Raw genomic sequence first — 15090 nt, forward strand, 5'->3', positions numbered from 1 at the left:
TCATATTATATATTCTTGTAATATGTGGACATTAGTTTAATTATTCTGGATGATATGCGATTTGGGGGATTACCATGATAACCAAGGAAGACAAAGAAAATATAGCCAAACACGTGTAAGCAAATGAATGCGTCACGAGCAGGGTTGAATCGGGAAGTTCCCACATCATAAGATACATTTATCATGATGCCATGTGGTTGGCTATTTGTATTGTAGCAAAATAGTACAAAATACACCGCTAAATATCCGATACTTATTAGTGCCACGTTTGACACGCCGCCATGATGTTCTCGTGTTGTTTAGGTAGGAGCTGATTTGGACCCAGTGACCTATACACATCACAAGAGATCGACAAAATTCAGACTAATATCTAATCAATTAAGTGTTTTTTTTTTTTTTTTTTTGTTGATATTTCTATTTCTCACTATTAAGAGATTTTTTTTTTTGTTTTGTTTTTATTTATTTTTTTAATCAATTGTCCATTTACAAAATCATGGTGAAAAAAAAACAACGTATACAAGTGAAAATAATTAACAATTTTCAAAATAATTTTGGAAGATAAAATTAAGTTTAAACCTATTTTATATGATCAAGTTTCAGATTCAAGCTAATTTGTATCGTATCAAGGTTTCTTTTTTTTTTTTAATTATGTAACTTTATAAAAAAAATAGTGTAATTTAATTTTAATTTTAAATATATTTGATTAAATTATACTTTTAATTATTTTATTTTCTTTTTTAAGATTCATTTTAATCTTTCTTTTAAGAGGATTTTGATCTCTTTTATTTGTTAAAATGTTTATTAGGATCATTTATTTTATATATTTGGATTGTTTTGCTCATTTTTAATTTTGAGATACAATTTTAAATTAACTTTTGATTGATTCAAGATATGAAACTTGTAAGATAAAATAGATGAAATAGATAATTTCATAACTGTTATAATAATATTTCATAACCTTCATATATATATAGAAAGAGAGGGAGAGAAAGAAGAGATCTGTTTACTCCAGGAGTAATTCAAATTGACAAATAATCATAAAATTATTTTATACATTGATTTGAATTAATGAAACAAAGTATCAAATAATTTTCAAATTTTTTAAAATTTGCATATTTGATTTATGCATTAAAAACTTTAAATTCAACGGTTAAATCGTTGAAATTTAATGTAGAATATGAGTTATTAAACAGAATAAGTCTAGGTAGACTTATTCTTAGAATAAACAGATCCTTACTCATATATATATATATATATATATATATATATATATATATATATATATATATATATATATATATATATATATATATATATACTAAGCATTTAATTCTATATACTATAAAAATTTAAAACATATCATTTATTTTATTTTTAAGATATCTTTTCTAATGATTGATAACCTATTTAGTTATATTTTTAATGAAGTATTTTTGAAATTTTTCCATAGCCTCTTATATTTAATAATATATTATCTCCATCTAAATTTAAAATTATTTAAAAATAAATTATCAATAATAATTTTATTTATATTTTTTATATATAAATTAAAATAATTATCTTAAAATAAATCGTATTAAGAACTATTTTTAAATGAAAGGGATTTTAATTATTTTTTCTTTAATAATAGTGTTTTAGAATTTTTTTCTTAACTTTTTTATCTTTTTTATCTATCATTTTTATTTTTAAATTGAATTCATCCTATATATTAAACTAGCTAGAATATGTATCTCAAATTAGAGTATTTTTAGGCATCAATTTTCATAAAAATGTTTTTAGCTATATTTATTATAATTCTGTCATTTCATAATTTTGTTCTTTGATTTGATAAATGCTGTTGAGAGCTTTGGGGTTGGATTATCCTGAGAGCAGGTTGATCTTTAAAAGGTTAGACTAGTGATAAGTAGAGTCTAACTCATGAAAAAGGTATAAAATAAATTTTTTTAAAAGGAAGTGTATAACTTAAGTTTTTCAAGAACTCTAGAAATAAGCTAGAGAGAGTTTATCTCCTCCTTCTCCCTTCTTTCTTCTTCCTTCATACTAGAACTTTCCCTTTCTACCATTTTCTCAGCTGATCCTAATAGTTGTGGGTTAGAATCCAAGCTTGTAGAAACATAAAATTCAAGTTGGGGTTGTATGGAGTTCCTTTTCTTCTCCTCTTATGGATTTGAGTCTCCAAGAGGTAAGGGAAGTTGTGATTTTTAATTTAGGTGTGCATTTTGTTTGTTGTGGTGATTGAAATAAATTAATTAAAGGTGTTGAGTGATTGAATGATGAAGTTGAGAGGGTTTTTGTGGGTTTTGTTGTTCAAAGGGTGTTCATGGAGTTTCATGCTTGATTCTTGATTGAATTGTAGTTGCATATTGATTTTGATGATGAAATTATGTTTATTGTGTTGAATGATGTTAGGATTTGCTAATTTTTAGGAGAGTTGGTGAAATAAGGTTATGCACCGAACGAAACTTTAAAGAGATCTCTGTCTCAATCATGTCGAACATAAGATTGATGGTGTTGAATATGAGGAGAGAGACTCATCTCATATTAGAGTCTCATCGGGCGTGGGTTGAATGGTGTCGGATGTGAGGAGAAATACTTATCTCTACTTGGGTTCACACTGGATGCTAAAGTGTGTGATGTCGAGCCTGAGTTAGGCAGAAAGCTTTCTACCTAATTGGGGCTAGACATGGGTATTGTCACGCCAGGTGCAGGAGCGTGGGACACCCCTTACCTCAATCATGTTGGGAACGAGTGGTGCGAATCGAGTGTGGGCGAGATAGGGAGCTCCTTGCTTCAATGGTGTTGGATGCCTAGTGAGTGGTACTGGGCGTGAATTTTATGATGAAAAGTTGGTTGTTGAAATTGTTTTACAATTGATGAATGATGAATAAGTTGTATAAGTGGTATTGTAAGATGCTATATGTGTTGATATGTAGAAAATTGAATATGTTGCAAAGTTGTAAGTTGTTTTAGTTGCTTAAGATGATTTCTAATGTTGTTCAATCAAAGTTGTTAATGCTGCAAAGATGTATGATGTTTACGTTGTTTAAGTTAATATGTTGTAAAGTTTAAAGTTGAATGTTGTGTGAGTTGAATGTTGAAAGATGATAAAGTTGTTAAGTTAACAAGCTAAAGATATGTGATTTGATACAAGTCTTAGTAATGATACATAAAAGAGGAAATTTAAAGATGTTTTTGAACTTAATATCCAATTATGCAGATATACATTATGGTGCTCTATGAGCCCAAATTAAAATCCTTCGAGTAAGTTGACTTCTGAATGGGTAAATTATTTTTCAGTTGTCTCCTCTAAGTTCTATGTGATATCTGTGCGTGGGTAATGTCAAATCACACATGTATAAAATGACTAACTGAGTAAAGTAATAGGTCTGAGACTTAGTCTTTAACCTAATATCGGAGGATTACAATATTTGTAGGGCAATTAATGAGTTAATCCCATACCCAAACTATTTTTTCCTTACATAATACCATACTTTTTATTTAAGTGGTAAAACCTGAGGAATCAATCTAACTTTTGCTAATTGTTATTTTTTGCCTCAGTGTTAACTGTTGGTTCTGGTATTATACCAACCATTGTGATTTAATAAAGTTATGTCACTTAAATTGTTCACCATAAGATGTAAAAAATTTCTGTAGTTAACATGCGTGGCGACACACTAAATGTGACGTATACATTGAAATGTTGAATATACTAAAGTTGATTAAGTTGTTATGCTGAAATTATTGTTATGATGTTATATGTTCAATATTGATATGAGGGTGATGTTGATTTCATGTTGATCATGTGGTAGTCACTGAAAGGTGCTTAATGTTAATTATATGTTAAACATGTTATGATAATGTTGTTTATAAATTGTTGTGTTAAATTCTTTTTACAAGTTTATCCTGTATTTTTCTTGTGGTTGAAACTATGATAATTATACTTGGTATGAGATCATGACAGGATTAGAAAGATAGTTTGTATAGTTTGGAGAATAGTTACATTAGAGATGGCTAGTTTTGATGGCTATTCTTATGTAGTCAAATTTTGTATAAATGCGAACATTTAAATTTATTTTGTACTTAGTACTATATTTTGATATGACATGTATATATATTTGATACTAGTTACTAGTTGTATTATAACCTTTAGTTCTAATATATATTGTTTAGTCTTCTATTACAAAGTAGTTATTCAGTAATACTATAATAACCTGATGAATCTTACATTTATTCAACAAGAACATATTATAGATTTTTTTTTATAACCTCTAATATCAAACAATATATTATTTTTAACTAAATTTGATCTTGTTTTTAAAAGAAACTCTCAATGATGATTTTATCTATATTTCTCCCTACATAAATTAAAATAATTCCTTTAAACGAAAATGTTATTAATTATTTTAAAAAAAGCTTTTGTAATTATATTTCTTTCATTAATAATTTTTTTTTTGTGAATTTTTTTTCTCAATTTATTATTTCATCTAATTTATCATTTTCATATCTATTTTTAAATCAAATTTCAATATCTTTAAAAGAAATTAACATAATTAAAAATAATTAAATTATAATATTTATTTATTACAAATTTAAATTATAATATTTTTTTTTGAAAAAAGTAATTATTCATTATAATTTTTTATTATATAAAATAAAATTTTATACTAATAATTTTATATATCAATTTTTATATATTAAATGTAAACAACTATCTTAAGAATATTTTTAAGATTTAATTTTCGATGAGAGAGTTATTATAATTTTTGTTTACTTTTTCATATAATTTATTTTTTTTATTTATCATAATTATTTATAAATTAAATTTTAATATTTTAAAAATAAATTATCAATAAATAAAAATAATCTTATATTATAATATAAATTATTTATGATATATCTAATATGTAATTTAATTATATATTTATATGACTTTTAAATATAATTTATATATTAAAATATAATATTTATTTGTATATATAATTTATTATACATTTTAATCATATATTATAAATATTTACCACGTGTTAGGTTAAACTATTAGTAAAAATAATAAAATAAATTAGTTATTATTAACGAATGCATTTTCAGTTATTTTTCTTTAATTGAAAAAATATTTTAAGAATTTTTTTAACTTTGTATATCTTTTAATATACTATTTTTATTTTTATTTCTGAATCAGATTTTAATATATATTTTTAAAAAAATTGTCAATAATTATAAATAAACACATTGTAATGTAATTATTTATCATAAAACTAAAATTTAATTTATAAAAAAAATTATTTATTAATGTCATAACTGGGCCTACAACGATAACAAAAATAAAATAAAATTAAAGTTAGAAGAGTCACCACTATAGTTTATAGAAAAATCATGTAAAAAACTGAAAAACAGTCTTGAACCAAGAAAAAAGTTCGAGAATTGATTACAGACAGAAGTTCTAAGACAATTATTTCTGATTAAATTTACATGATTAATATAATTTAAAAATTATTTATTTTATCCTTAGAAAAATAATAATATTATTATTTTTGTGTTATTCATTTTTAATTTTTAATTACTAAAGAAATTTTATAATTTTTAAAAAAGAGAATTATTATTATTACTATTATTTGATTTTTATAATTTTAATTGTTTTGCTAATTGCTATTTAGAGAGTTCTTGCAATAACCAAATAAAAATAAAATCTAAATAGTTATTGTTAACAATTTCTTATTGTCATTTTTATGTATATTTTAGAAAATGCTTAACATTTGATAATTCTTTAACAATAATTAAATAGAAAAGACAACCAAATGGTAATTACTAATAATATTAAGCTTTCACAATAACAAAACATTGAAAGGAGATCCAAATGTTTATTGCCTATTAATATTAGGATTTTGTGATAATCAAAGATAGTTGACAGATTCAAATTGCTATTGCTAATAACCTATATTAATTCTTTAACAATAATTAAATAGAAAAGACAACCAAATGGTAATTACTAATAATATTAAGCTTTCACAATAACAAAACATTGAAAGGAGATCCAAATGTTTATTGCCTATTAATATTAGGATTTTGTGATAATCAAAGATAGTTGACAGATTCAAATTGCTATTGCTAATAACCTATATTAATTTTATTATTATTTTATAATATTTAATATTTTTATTAAATTTTTATAGTAATTAAATAATTATCCTTAATGATCTTATTTATAAATTATTATTTTTAGACAATATTTTATATGTTAATAAGATCTTCATGATAATCAAAATATCCAAATGATAGTTGTTAACAACTTTATACATAAATATCATTATAAAATATTTAATAAATAAATAGAAAAAAAATTTCAAATAACTATTAGTAGTAGTGCTTTTTTTAAAATATTTTAATTAAAAGAAACATAAAAGATTCTTAATTAAGAAAATGAATAACAATAAAATATAAAATGAGAAGATAATCAGATGAACCTCAGGAGGGCCACGCACAAGCCCAATGACCTCATACTTCTGCAGTGGACATCTCGAAAGAAAAGAATATTCTTTTAGGCTAATATTTTTCGCTAAGCCCACCAGAAACAAAAAAGTAGCATAGCTCCAAAGTTTTGAATATGCCTAAATTATTTAGAAACTTTTTTATTTTTTATTTTTGTGTTTTGTAAGGTTGAAGCTCTTTTTAATATAAGGAGAGTGAAAGATGTATGAGCTTATCTTACACAATGTGAGACTTTTTCGTGAAAGTTAATCCAAGTGGACTCTAAGTTTATTTTATTTTATTTTATTTTATTTTTATGATCGAATATCTTCTTTGATATTAATTTTCATTGAGTATAAAAGTTGTTTTTATTTTTGTTTTTGTTTTTGTTTTGTTTTGTTTTTTTATCAAAAGTGATTTTGCTTTTTAATGTGTACTGTAGGCACGAGTTGTAACTTTTTCATCAAGATTTTCAATGCAAAAACACTCTAAACAAATAATTATAGTTAGAGATATCACATTGTCTTTTTTTGAGGTTGAATAAAAATAATAATTTTTCTACCATGATCAATTAGTTTATTTTGGAGTTAATTTTCATTAATATAGAAGTTGATTTTGATTTTCATGCTATAAATAACAATTGCAAATTGTTCAAACTTTCCAAGGATGCAAGTAATATCTCAAATGAACTATTATATTCAAAATATGACATTGTAAAATGTAAACTTATGGTGTACAACATAATTTTCTTTTTCATAGTTTTTCATTTTACCTGGATTATTGATAAGAGTGTTCATACATTTCATTATTATTTTTATTTCATATTATTTTTTTTACCTTTCTTTTATATATGTGTGTGAGAAATGATCAAATTATTTTAAGAGTAACACTTGATAAAATTATTTCACTCAATAACTCACAGTGTATGTTGAATTTTATTAATCTAATCGTTAAATTAAAACTTCTTAATATATAGAACAAGTTTATAAATTTTTGAAAATTTTAAAAATTACATGATACTTCGTTATAAAGATTCAAATTGATGTATGAAATATTTTTTTTATAATTATCCATCAATTTAAATTAATTAAACAAATTATCAAATAGTTTTTAAAATTTTTTAAAATTTGTAAACTTGATCTATGCACTAAAGAATTTTAATGTAATGATTGAATCATTGAAATTCAACATATAGCGTGAGTTATTGACTATAATAATTTCATCAAAAGTTACTTTTGGAGTAATTTGATCACTCCTCTCTGTCTCTCTATAAATTATATAATTCAACATATATATACAATGAGTTATTGTAACCGTTGATTTTGAGGTGCTTTGATTTATTTATTTGATTAATTATACAAATTATGTCATTTAATTTTAGTTGTGTTGTTTTTAAAACTTTGGAGTCATGTGACTTTAAGGGTTAAGTTGTCTCTCAGAATAGCCTCAGGTATGGCATGGTTAAGTTTGTTCATTCCTAGGAAAAGTGATATGCATTTGATAAGTATATCAATTGACGTAGTATTAAACAGGACAAAATTCTAAGTATCAAATCCATAAAGACTTGGATTTATAATTGTTTAATATAATATTTATACCAAATAGGCAAATTATTAAGAAATTAAAATTATTCAAAAAGAAATTGTTTAAACACAATAAAATAATATTGAAGTAGTAAATTGTAAAGAAGATTAATCAATAATAAAAGCAACCAGGAATTGATTCACTAACTATCTCTATGTAAAATCTTATTATTTTCCATTCAACATTGCAAGTATACTATTAATTCGCCAACCCACACATGTATTTAAATCTTAATTCCTTAGATGAGAAATTCTAGATTATTTGAGGAAAATTCTAATTCATTGATAATTTTTGTTTAACAATCTCTCATTAAGATCAAAAACCAAAAGTTGGCCAATAAGGTTTATCTCAATTCCTTGGTAATAAATGTCAGTAGTGTTTTCTCTAGATCATAGTTTCAAAAGGATTTCCCAACCTCAATTAGTTTTAAGAAATCATGCATTAGGTGATTAAGCTAAAACAAATATTAAAAATAGAAGAAAATAATTAATTGAATAATACTTATTAAATGAAAATAGGAAGAATAATACATAGTTTCAACAACTAATTACTCAATCCCCATTAATAGAGAACTTATCCACTTATGACTAAGAATTACAACTTGATATGAATTTTCAAGCAATCTGTGATTACATTGTTGATCTCATAGAACTCTCTAGTTTCTAGAATTGTACTAAGAAAAATGTATTACAATATGAATTGATGCAGAGACATCTAAAAACCCTAATTTTATAATATTTTTATGGGCTTTGGGTTGGATCCAATCACTTAAAGCGTCGATGTTTGTCACTCTGAGTGACTAAGTGAGTACTTCTAGGGGTTTCCTCTGTCTTTAATCACTTAGAACAAATTTGTGGTAGTTCTAAGTGAATTCTTCTCACTTTGAGTGTCTGAGTGAATTCTTCTTGCTTATAGGGTCTGAGCGAATTCTTCTCACTAAAAGAGCCTTGGAGAGTCGCTTTGAGCGACCAAATGTTTGCTTCCAGTGTCATCCTTTGCCTTGGCTTGCTTAGAGCAAAATTTTGGTAGCTTTGAACATAGTCTGGAGAAATAATTTCAGTTGAGACTTTGTAACCTTCCAAATTATCTTCTCCCCGTGATATTTTAACAAAGAAAAACACAAAAAATCTAATATTCAAATAAATAAATTTAAATTTAAATTATCATCACAACTAAGTCTTTTGTGACCAAAAATAAGATTTAAAAGCATAATATATATCAATAATTGACTTAATTGAATAAAATATGAATGCATATTTGAAAATTAGCAAAGAGTACATAAGGTTTTCTTAAGACGTGAGCCTCATAAGTTCATGTTTTAGAAAATTCTAAAGAGAAGCTAGATAGAGGTTCTCTGAATTCGTATTTTCTTCTGCTTCTTCTAAAATTGAGAACTTATCTCTTCTTCCGTCTTGTAGTTGATCTACTTGGCTAATCGAAGATTTGAACTCCTGAAGTTTGGAAGTCTTGTGCCTATGGTTGTGGGGAAGTCCATTCTTCTCTTTTCCTTTGTTTGATTTGGATTTAAAAGAGGTAAGCAAAGCTTGTTGTTTGATCTTGTATGTTGTGTATGGTGTTTTGTTGAATGGGTTCATGCATTGGTAAGCATTAAAATTAAGACTTGTGTTAGAACTTAGGTATTCTAGGTTCTTGGTGTTGTTGGTGAAATGGGGAAAATTTATGGTTTGGGTAATGTGTTGATGTCACATGTTCTCAATTTCTTTGATTTTTGAGTGGTGGTTGTTCATAGATGCTAGAGTTTGAGTTGCATGTATGAATGGTTGTATGGGATAAGAGGATTTTTTAAAGAAGGAAAGTTGTTAATGAGATTCCATGTTCGTTCTTGATGTTTTTGTGCATGTTTTTGGACTTGCTCGCTTACAACACCTTTAGTGGTCGCTCAAAGTGAGTAAACGAGACTATTTAGTGGGGTTATCCTTGACTTGGCTTGTTCAGAGCATAAGATGTAAACACTCAGAGCAAATTACGGTGGCTCAAGGTGAGAACTAACTCGCTTAAAGCGAGTTGGTGTAACCAATTCGAAGGTGCTCTCAGACTTGGGTCACTTAGAGTGAATTTCGAGCGCTTTGAGCAAATTTTGCTATGTTTTCCTTATAGTTAGAATTGCTATTATTATACTTTAGTATGGAAATAGGTCAAGATTAGTAGATCTGTTTGGAGATTTTTGGTGGTGAGTCATGCTGATAATGACTTCTTTTATTGAGGTTATTCTAAGGTATATTCAGGTCTTGTTTAGTTGTTTGACCAACAAGTAGGATTTATTTTGCTTACAATCATGTATTGATGTAGATACTATAAGTGTACATGGTATGTGTATAACTTGTAGGGGACTTTATTTTTCGCATTTCATTATCTACTCTATACATGTATAATGTATATATTATAGTCTATATATAACTATTGCACAATAACTCTAGGCTAGTTGTATGTTGTTTTACTTTTTCTATTGTGTAATAGCTGAACTATAGTAAATGCAAGATCTGTTAGATTGTTACAATTATTGAATGGAATAACTTTACCAAGAGTTACTCTTTGAGTAATTTGATCACTCTTCTTTACACAAGTCTACAAATTTTTTAAAAATTTGAAAACTATTTGATATTTCATTTTATTAATTTAACTTGATGAATAATCATAAAAATATTTTATATGTTGATTTGAATCTATATAACAAAGTATTATATGATTTTCAAATTTAAAAATTTGTAAACTTAATCTATGCATTAAATACTCTTAATTAATTTTACAATTGAATCATTAAAATTTAAAATATATCATATTATTATTAAGTGAAGTAATAGTAATTTGATCCCTCCACTTTATATATAACAACTTGGGATATTTTGGATTTCAGAAAAGAACAATTTGGTTGTAAAAACCTTGCTGGCAATCTAGAAGAAGAACAAAGATTCTTTGTCTTATTTCTTGGTTCGTTCGTTACAGAAAAAAGTATTGGTCGCTTTCCCTTGCGAAGGAGACTTGATCAATTAATCCTAAGCTCCACTTTTGTGATATATATCTCTGCTCGATTATTTTTTTGTTAGGTGGTCAGTTCACAAATCCAGAGTCTGATTTAAGTTACTACAATATGCCGTTAGCTAGTCACAATTCATGTATCAATTTGTGCCTGCTCACTTTGTAGTCTTGCGGTTCTTTCAACTCATAAAGTGTTAACATTCCATTAAATTACAAAGAATTCGTACTAACAGTGATTGGGATAGCCTAACTCACGTTGTTTGTTGGGCAACTATTTGGGAGTGGGTAACATCTTTCTTCTCCCTTTCTCATCGACTCAGAATTTTCTTTGGTATTTAATCACAGAAATATTTGCACAACCTTTTCCCCGCATATAAGAGATGGGTCAAGATGTGTAGCATGATGGGGTGATCGATATAATGGACATAAAACTGATTTTGTAAAGAATTGTTGGATAAATAATATATTTTTATTGATAGTATGTTTGATTTACTAAAATTTATAATACTGAATAAAAGAAATATAATTATTTTATATTTGACTTATGAAAAGATCTTAAGACAAGATAAATTAGTCAAAGATAGGATAACAACTTTATTTTCTTATCACTCAAGAAATTATAACATAACTTTTTATCTTAAATACATAATATTCAAGAGACAAAAATACCCACTATCATAATTATTAATGTTACACCACCATCACCTTATCCCTTATTATCATTCTTGTTCTTATGTTTATTGTTATCATCGTCTCCTATGTATTATTATTATTTTTATTGTGAATGTTATTATGACTATATTTATAATATTTTAATTATTATTATTATTATTATTATTATTATAATTATTATTATCATTGTTATTCTTATTGTTATCAATATTATTATCACTAATTACCTCATTAATATAATTAATAATAATTTACTAAAATAACTAGTATTGAAATTATTTTATTTGTATTTCATTCATTTTCATTAAATAACGTGTAAAATAAAAAGTTATCTAACTTAAACATTTATTTCTTTTACTGTTCTTCTTGTATCATAACTTAATGTGTAACAAACACACCCTAAAAGTTAATATAAATATTTTGTGTGAAAATATTTTTATATCATCAACTAATTTAAAATATTTTTTAACAATTTTTAAAATAAGTATTATGACAATTAACAAATTCATCGTACATACACCGATATGTTATTGAATAATAATGTACAAAAGTTTTACATCACAAGTGTATATATTATTTTATCATTAATTATACATTCATAATTCTCAGCAAGTGCTAAACTATATATTATATTTATAATTAAAAATGTATGAATTAGCTAATGAAAACAGTCCTAATAATTGCCTATTGGAGAAGGACGAGGAGTGGATCCAATAGTTGACAAAAAAAAATTAAAATAAATGAGACCTGACATGGCACGTGCTTCGAGAAAGAGTAGCACGTGCGCATCTTCATCTTCCATTCATTAATTAGAGTTGGTATTGCCATACGCCATGTTTTGCTTTGCTTGTCTTGCTCTTTGAGATGGATAATTAATTAAGAAGATATTCATGTTCAAAAAGGTAAACATTGAATTGCGTAACGCAATAAAACACATCTAATAATCCATAGTGAAGGGAGATTTCTTTTAACCTTTTGATTATATATAAGATTTATTGTGAGACTAATTCATAAGACGTTGTTGCAACTTAAAGGTAAAGGTCCTTCCAATAAAAAAAATATTCCACTCGGTGACTCGTTCCGATTGATAGCATATGAAGAATTTATATTAAGATATATGTTTTGTTTTATTTTATTTATTTAAAATAATAAAATATGATTTAAAAGTTTAGTAATTATAGATTTTACATATATATTTTTTCTTATTGAAATACAATTAATTTGTCCAAAAAAAATTAAAAATCTTAAAGAAATAGTGTTTCTTAATCGAGATTGATACCGTGATTCTTATGACACGACTGTAGTTTCTATATATGTAAATTATATACTAATAGAAAAAGGATATTCTATATCTCTGTTAAAATAAATAAATTTCTCTTCATAATTTGTGTGGTTATTGTATTAAGTGTATTTATGAAGATAAAATAAAAATAAAATAAAAAGAGACCCTAAATAGCAGTACTCGTTATTATTAGTATAGATAAGCATCATTATTCCTTATTCATATTTTATTCAACTCACAATACAGTAAGAAAAACATTATACCAACTAATTAAAAGATATAAGGAATAATAAAAGTGAAAGAATAGGGTATAGAAAACATTTAATTTTTAACAATTTTCTAGCGCCAATGCAATTTAAGTTTTGACTCTAGCTAGGGTTTCTCGCACTTGACTTGTATTCAACACAAAGTTTTGAGATCATGGATCAAAATTTAAGTAAATGCGACTAAAAATAAAAAGTTAAATAAAAAAAAGAAGAAAAAAAACGCTAGCTAGCTATTGCCTTGATTTGAGCCTTGTATTCCACTTCATCCTTTGTTCATTCCCCATATTATTATATTTGATATAACAATAAACAAATAAAATTGATCTGACTTGAATCTAGGAACTATAAATATTCTATGAGCAATTAATCATTAAAGAGTCATTTTATTATCTTTACGTGAATTAAGCGCCATTAACTAACCTGCCACAAGTGTACATAGTTGACTTCCTTTTTTTCTTATTCAACGATCCAAAATTCCACTGGAATGTGGAAACCACTTAAATTAAACATACACAAGCCACCCACTATCAACACCCAACCTCATGTTATAGATTCCCATTTGTTAAACTTAAAAAAGTCTTAAACTACTCCTTCACATCACCAAAACCCTTTGAACATGTCTCTTTTACACTTTCCCATCTCCTACACATAATTTCATATATATGCATTACACTACTGATTCTGCCACATCTACATACCCTAGCTATTGTAATTAAGCATGCCAAAGCCTTCAAACACTCTCCAAAGGCCTTCTTCTAACATCGTTGTACAGCAGAAGAAGGAGAAGGACATGGTGATGTGCCTTGATGATCATGAGAAGCTAGCAAGGGAATTGTCCAATCTCTCTAATGAAGCTTACCATGGTTGTGATTCTGCTTCAGTACCCTTTGTGTGGGAATCTCAACCAGGTACTCCAAAGGTTAGATTCAAAGAAAATTCTCTCCCTCCTCTCACACCACCACCTTCTTATTTCCAAAATGCTACCAAAACTACTATTAAGGCCAAGAATAAGAACTCACCAAAAGCCTCCTTTTTGCAAACTATATTCCCCAAGCGTGCTACTAGAAAAGGTGCTCCTCCTCCTCAATCTAGATCTTCAAATTTTTTGTCCTACTCTTCTTCTCCCTCTTCTTCTTCGTCATCATCATTGTCGTTGTCATCGCCACGGCCAAAGTCATACTCGGTGCCATCTTCTCCGATGATTCATTCGAGGAAGGGGGAAGAAGATGAAGATCTATATGAGGTGACTAGTTCGAGTTTGTGCTTTGGTAATGCCAGGTCACGAGGGTGCTATTCATCCATGTTCAAGAAGGTACTGCTTGGAGATTTTCTGTGATATGTTGTACTACAATTTTCTCTCTTTGGTTATTGATAATAATAAGCGTGGCTAGTTGGATAGATTGTATGTGCCAAACTGATACTTAAAGTAATGAAGTGCATCATATCTTTAACTTGCTTATATATGTTGGTTCCTTCTCTTCCTATTCTGATTTGCAACTTTCCAGTTTAGACATATATATGTATTAATTAGTATGTATGTACTACAGTGCAACGTATTATGGCTTCAAATATTAGATCAAATGAGATATTTTTATGTTAATTAACAGCTCAATTCTCAATTGGTAGAAGGTTGTGATATATAGCAGATTTCAATACTCTAGAGTCACCTAAAGGCCTTACCATGAGGCTTACACGTTTTAATATATTAAATTTAATCAACAATCTGAATTTAACCATTTAAATTCTTTCTCATACGTTATGCTTGAATACAATGCAGTTGAAACACCGAAGAATCTTTCTATTAAACAAAAAAATTTCCAAAAT

General features: G+C 26.4%; 1 protein-coding gene across 1 annotated transcript; it reads left to right on the plus strand.

Moving 5' to 3' along the window:
* The first annotated feature begins 13787 nt into the window (after window positions 1-13787).
* Window positions 13788-14872, plus strand: LOC109804522 (uncharacterized). Its single transcript, XM_020366372.3, has one exon. The coding sequence runs from the start codon at window positions 13985-13987 to the stop codon at window positions 14600-14602; it is 618 nt and encodes a 205-aa protein (XP_020221961.1). The 5' UTR covers window positions 13788-13984; the 3' UTR covers window positions 14603-14872.
* Window positions 14873-15090: the final 218 nt, after the last annotated feature.

The sequence above is a fragment of the Cajanus cajan genome, chromosome 9, assembly GCF_000230855.2.
Source record: "Cajanus cajan strain Asha chromosome 9, NIPB_CcT2T_4, whole genome shotgun sequence".
In the NCBI taxonomy this organism is placed as follows: Eukaryota; Viridiplantae; Streptophyta; class Magnoliopsida; order Fabales; family Fabaceae; genus Cajanus; species Cajanus cajan.